The sequence below is a fragment of the Quercus robur genome, chromosome 10 (genome assembly GCF_932294415.1).
Source record: "Quercus robur chromosome 10, dhQueRobu3.1, whole genome shotgun sequence".
Classification (NCBI taxonomy): Eukaryota; Viridiplantae; Streptophyta; class Magnoliopsida; order Fagales; family Fagaceae; genus Quercus; species Quercus robur.
Genome location: NC_065543.1, coordinates 39370762 through 39377074, shown reverse-complemented (window position 1 = coordinate 39377074; position 6313 = coordinate 39370762). Strand labels below are relative to the sequence as shown.

The 6313-nt window shown below is 32.7% G+C and overlaps 1 protein-coding gene across 1 annotated transcript; it reads right to left on the bottom strand.

Annotated features, from left to right (window-relative positions):
* Nucleotides 1-250: 250 nt before the first annotated feature.
* On the bottom strand, nt 251-4738 carry LOC126704461 (uncharacterized). Its single transcript, XM_050403499.1, has 3 exons — nt 3976-4738; nt 2753-2909; nt 251-2080 (listed from the first exon to the last, which is right to left on the bottom strand). Exons 2-3 carry the CDS (start codon nt 2901-2903, stop codon nt 654-656), a joined length of 1578 nt encoding a protein of 525 aa, XP_050259456.1. The 5' UTR covers nt 2904-2909; nt 3976-4738; the 3' UTR covers nt 251-653.
* Between the last annotated feature and the right edge of the window lie 1575 nt (nt 4739-6313).

Sequence of the window (6313 nt, the reverse complement as noted above, 5' to 3'; positions counted from 1 at the left end):
CACCAGAATCACCAAGATGCTTCACAAAGAAAGTCAAACTCTTAAATATTTTCTCAACCTCAAGAGGTATATTCCATGTAATCCTGTATTTGTTTATTCATCATTTTCATCCAATTGATGCTCCAAGGAAGAATCGGTATTCAAAATATATAATTTGACAAAGGTCAACTACTCTTGTCCTCTTTGCATCCAAAGGGTGCATTATTATTATTATTGATGAACAAAGGGTGCATTATTTAATACCTTATGATTAGTAAGTATATAATAATTCTTTCATTTTTAAAATAACTCAAAAGTTACATCAAGGAATCACATTCTTACACTTGGTGTATCTAGCAAGTCCTAACCACCTACAAAGAAAGATAACCATTGTTGATTTCTTTTTAGGTGTGAATGCAAATTCACATTTCTCAAATAACAAAAATAGGTGATAAGTAACAAGAATTAAAGCCTAAACACATTGAACCAATCACCTTCTACAACTCTATCTTACAGAGGAGGCAAATGTACAAAGAGAAAAAAGAAGTTAAAACTATCACTATACTTTTTTATGAGATAAACACTTAGTAGATTTGCTTAATATGAAAGCCTCAAAATCCTGGTGCTTCCCAGAACTACCTCTGATGCTAGGACTAGCAACACTAGCTCAAGCTCTATTTCCAAGATCCGTCTCCAAAAATCTCTTCAATCATGCTGCAAGTTGGCAACAAGTCAACTTTATTCTTGGGGCAAGTCATGAACCCAGCATCCCAAGCTTTATTGTCACAAGGCTCCATGATGTACTCATGGCCAACCCCACTGCTTAACTCGTTAACACTACCGCTACTCGACCAGTGACTGCCATTTTCAGACTTCGCCTGAATTCCTTGTGAGGCAACCCCAGTGTCCGAAGACAAGCATGAATCATCTTGGACTTCCTCATCTCCCCTTTCATCCCAAGAAGTTTTATCCTGGAGCTGAACTGTGGGACTGGAACCACAGTTGTCAAGCAACTTCTTTGGGTTTGTTTCTGAAATATTGGTGACACCCTCTCCACTAACAACATTTGCCTTTTTGTCATCATCACAAGTTCCATCTGCAGAATCCTCATCATACTCTTGCAAATCATCCTCCCTGATCCGATCATAAACAGGATTGTTGTGGCATAAAGGAGATTCAACAACAGAATCCTCATCCTCCTCTGTCACTCCATGTTCATTGTCACCATAATCATCACTCCCATGCCATTCATCATTGTCACTGTCGATGTTCATTGGGTCGCATCTGTTTTGCTCAGCCCTCCTTTGAAGCATAAAAACATTGAAATAGTAACTGACAATCTCCTTTTTGGTTCGGGAGGGGAAGGCACTAGGGAGATTCTTCCAGAAATTCCTGTGCAATGATGCTGGATTTGAGAAGACAATTTCATTAAATAAATCTTCCTCCTCCTCACTCCATTTCTGTGCCACATGCTCTCCCATGTCAGAAAACCCCAACTCCACAAATATTTCTTGCCCAACATTCTCTAAAAGTTTATATCTTGCTTCTGTAATGTGCTGTCGGACACATCTAACAGAACCCCCATCCTCACAGCTGCAATCAGTTCTACCATTACCAACATTGTCACCATTGCACACAGATAAATCCAAATCAGGCATTGGAATGACACAGGTCCCCATCAGTCTCTTCTCATCTTCATCCCTAACAGTGAGGTCAGAGTCTGAAACTGCTTCAGGTGTGCCTAAATGAGTTGAAGTGCTCTTGGTGTCCTGTGAACTCCATGCTGGAATATCAGCTTGATGGTTGGGTCCAGTAGGAACAGGTTTCCGAGGAGGATGATCAAAAAGTATAGAATAGGCATCATCACAGTGAGTTAATGTCTTTGTAGGACGCTCGGCATAAAAAAATTCTGGGAAAAAAGATACATGAACTGGTGCCTCTGACCGGAAATCTTCTTCACTTGTACTACTGGTTGCCCAGGAGGAGATGGAAGTGGAGCCAGGAACAATGGCTTCATTGTCCTCACTACTTCTTGGAAGATCAGTAAAAATGTCACTGAGCTTCTCATCAACTTCAATATTGCCTTTTAGGAATCCACCCTCTACCAATTACACATTACAACTTGATGAGTGTTGATTTAAAATTACAAAGGGAATCATCCAATCACTTAGTGATCTAGAAAATTCAACAAAGAGGCGAGTAAAAAAAACCCATATAATGAACCTTGGTATTCATATAACCACTACCTTTCTAATGGTCAAACTAATGACAAACGTGCATTGGTTCAGAACAATGTTTAATCTGAAGATCCAAAATTTCCAACCAGGCACAAACAAATGCTTACCTGGAAATAAATAACTAAAAACTCACTAAAAATATAACAAATAAAGGACAAACCAATTGGTAAGAAGAGACAACTATGTCATTTGACAATGAAGGACCACTGGTGAAGTTCAACCCCTTAGAGGGCTCCCACAGATAGAATCATTTGAAATCTTTTAAGTGGCTAGAATAAGAAGTTTGATTTGAGAGTGGTTCAGAGGTCAGATGATTGAGATTACACAATCAGGTAAAACTTAGATACACAACAAGTGGCACAAATTAGATTAGGTGGGTGTATAATTGCACAGCTAGTATTCCCTATTTACACTTCACATCATAGCCTCTTTTTGTATCTTTTTAATTTTTTATTGACAGGGTGTTAAAGGCTCCATGAACACCGAAGAAGCCCGCATTAAGCATTCCATAAATTAACAGAGACTAAATGCCTCACCTAATGTTTGAGGGACCTGGGAAGCATTTCCAGGAAAAACAGATTCCGAAAACGAAACTAGCCGATTATTGTCTTCCAATTGTCTTGGAAGCTTGGAAGAAACGTCAAATATTTCATCATCATCATCATCAAAACGCCTTTTCTGTACCATTTTTAACTGCATAAAATAGTTTAAATAAGTTAATACAAAACAAAGAAAACATTACTGTTTGATTGTATGTTGTGGAACAAAGCAACCAAAGAGAGAGACTTCTACCATTAAAAAAAAAACAAAAAACAAAAAAGCTGTACATTATTGCTTTTACCAATTGAAAAGATACAAAAGAGAAAAGAAACCAGACGAAGACATTTTCTACATTGCATCGCTTAAAAACAACCATCCATCATTGATAAAAATAAGTTAGAAGATACACTGCTCTTAGTAACATTCTAATGTGTCTATCTGTACTGGCTACTCTATTTCTCTGCTGCTTAATCAAGCATTTTATAATCATCCAAATAATTTTGAACTTTCTGTCACTTCACATAGCAGTAGTTATAATCTAGAGCCTCATTCAAAGCCTAACATTTAAACTATTCTAACTTAAGATATTTGTGAACTGCAAAACAGCTAAACTCGGTTAATGTTTCTTTTTCTTTTCTTGTCTTTTTTTTTAAGAATAAAGTCATTCTAACTTTCCATTGGTATATATGCTTTCATATGAAGCAAAGTCATCCTAAGAACTCTTCTGAAACTAAATATGCCCATATACCAAAATAAGTAATTGCAAATTATTCTGTTTCACTACAATTTATTAGATAAACTCTATTGCCAAACACCCTTTTCTAAGGCATGCAATGAATTATATTATAAGCCATCAAAATGCATACATAAAGCATCTACATGTTGACATCACAACCATAAGAAATTAACATGCTATTTATATTAATCAATTTATTAATTTTATTTTCAATTATTGTTCAAAAAATAGATGGGGCCAGTGACTTGTGCAACTCTTCCATAAATAGATCAGTATCTATAATGAGGGGCAATTTGGTAAATATAACTAACAATCCTATTTTAAAACCAAAAAAATTAAAAAATAAATAAAGATCACTGCAAAAAATTAAAAATTAAAACCTAAATAATTACAACAGATATTTATTTATTTTTTATTAATTAGAAATGGCAGGCTAAATTTTCATAATTATTATTTAAAAAAAAAAAAAGGACTGGTTTATACCTCAAGAAACAGTCTTCAGCAAATGATATATCGGATCGTTGGATCGGGAAATTATAGTAAGCTTACGATAAATTAATGGACAAATTTGGTGAATAATGGTAAAATTTTCACTTTTCCCCAACCTAATTCAACGAAATAAATAATTTTCTCCAAACCCTAACCCTAGATCTTCAAAGATTCAACGAAATCCCCAAAATTGAACCCAACCCACAAATAAATACACCGATTCCAGAGGAAAAACCAAGAAACAGAACAGATCTATGAATCAAACAAACCCTAAAAGAATCAAACCCAGAAACCCAAACAAAAATCCGCGAAATTTTTATACAAATCGGAAGAAATTGAAGGAGAAAAACAAGACCCAGAACCCAAAATCCCTAATTGAAGAAACGGATTCACAGATCTGAGATCGTATACACAGATCGAACAAAAATTTCGAAAACCCTAACCCTAGAAATCGATCGAAGCCATGGCTGACGATAAAATTGGGATCGATCGGAAGAGGATAGCGAGGAGCGATCGAATCCGATAACGAATCGAGGATTCAGAGTGAAAATCAAGATCGAATTTGGGTGAGAAAGAATCTAGATCCGACAATTGGCGGCAATTGAAAAAAAAGGGTAAAAATTTAGGGTTAGCTAAAATTTTGTAAGGGCTAGTTCGGAAAGCGAAATACCGAAAAAGGACACGTATGTGGAATGTAATTACAGGGAATGCCCCTCCTTGTATGGGAATTGAGAAACGTCAATACAAGGTACTTTATAATGAGGCAAACAAGAAGTGATTTCGGGGGATTTTGGATTTATATATATTGTAGCCAAGGAATGAGTGACACGTGGCATGTGAATGGTGGGAAAGTAGTAAATGACAGTTTGGTTCAATTTCTTTGGTTTTGGCACCAACTTTTTTTTTTTTTTTTTTTTTCAACTTTCCTTCTACAGATTAATTTAATTATTCAATTTTGTTTCTCAAAAAAAAAATTTTAATTTAATTATATTTCCAAAAAAGAAAAATAAAAAGGAATGGTTACTTGCTAAATTCATATGAAGCATACCTTAAAAATCAACATTTAATAAGAGACTATAAATTAGATTATGAATAGGAAAAAAAAAACAATATTTACTAATAATTTAAAAGAGTATAGATGAAAGATATCTCACCTGATATTACTAATGTACTTCAAGCTGATTTTAACAACTTTCCTTAATTGAAATGCATTGTCTTTCTTCTATAATATATATATATATATATATATCATATAGGGTAGTAAGAAGAAAAAAAGAGTTGTTTTGGTTTTATTAATAGAATATTTTGATTTATAAAAGGAAAAAAAATATATGGATATGTATTCATTAGGATTTTGATGATATATATATATATATCATATAGAGTAGTAAGAAGAAAAAAAGAATTGTTTTGGTTTTATTAATAGACTATTTTGATTTATAAAAGGAAAAAAAAAAAAAAAAAAAGGATATGTATTCATTAGGATTTTGATGATATGGACAATGAGTTATGTGATGTGATGAATAAATAATGTGTAAGGCTGCCAAAAGAGTTTTATGACTTATTAACATTGTCCGTATTTCTTTATATGCAGAAATTGAGTTCAATTTTTTTTTTTTTTAAGTGGGAAAAAAATATTTTATTTAGGGGCCAAACTTTTATTATATTACTTACCTATTATATGATGATATATAATTTGAAAATATTTTATAATTTTTGTTTAAAATTTTATTTTTAACATAAAACTAAGAATCAAAGTTGAAGACTTTTATTTTTGTTAAAATTTAATATATAAGTTTAATGGATTTTTTTTTTTTTTTTTGGGTTGAACTCTGAACATCCTTGTGAGAAAACCAAGAGGTACTAACTGACCCACGTCATACATGCATTTGATGAGATATTATGTTAAAAAAATGTTTGAATACAAATCTCCTGTACCACTTTATGTTCCATCAATAAACAATTTATCATGTGTTTTTTTCTTATAAAATTATCAAATTTTAAAATGAAAAAAATAAAAATAAAAAAAATAGTAAGTTTTAATCGGTAGAATACAAAAATGGTATATGAGATTTGTATTCAAAATGTTGCAATATTTTATAAGTTTTAGCTTTTAATTTACATAATCTAAAATTGATAAATCCAAATTGGAAGATTTTGGCATTTTGTTGTTGTTGTCTTTACCTAACAACTTCTTAATATTAGTTTTGAAATTTATTCGCTTTGTTTATCCGAGTTGGACAACTTTATGTTTAATCTGTAATAATTAGCAACCCCTCCCCAAAAGAAAACAAACACTTAAATTAATATTTAAATACAACTATTGGTTTAG

What these genes read in the sequence shown, in the direction of transcription:
- LOC126704461 (XM_050403499.1), bottom strand. Translation starts at nt 2,903, where the DNA reads ATGGTACAGAAAAGGCGTTTTGATGATGATGATGATGAAATATTTGAC. An exon ending in CCAGGTCCCTCAAACATTAG is followed by an intron (nt 2,081 to 2,752) that starts GTGAGGCATTTA and finishes TGTAATTGGTAG; the next exon opens with AGGGTGGATTCCTAAAAGGC.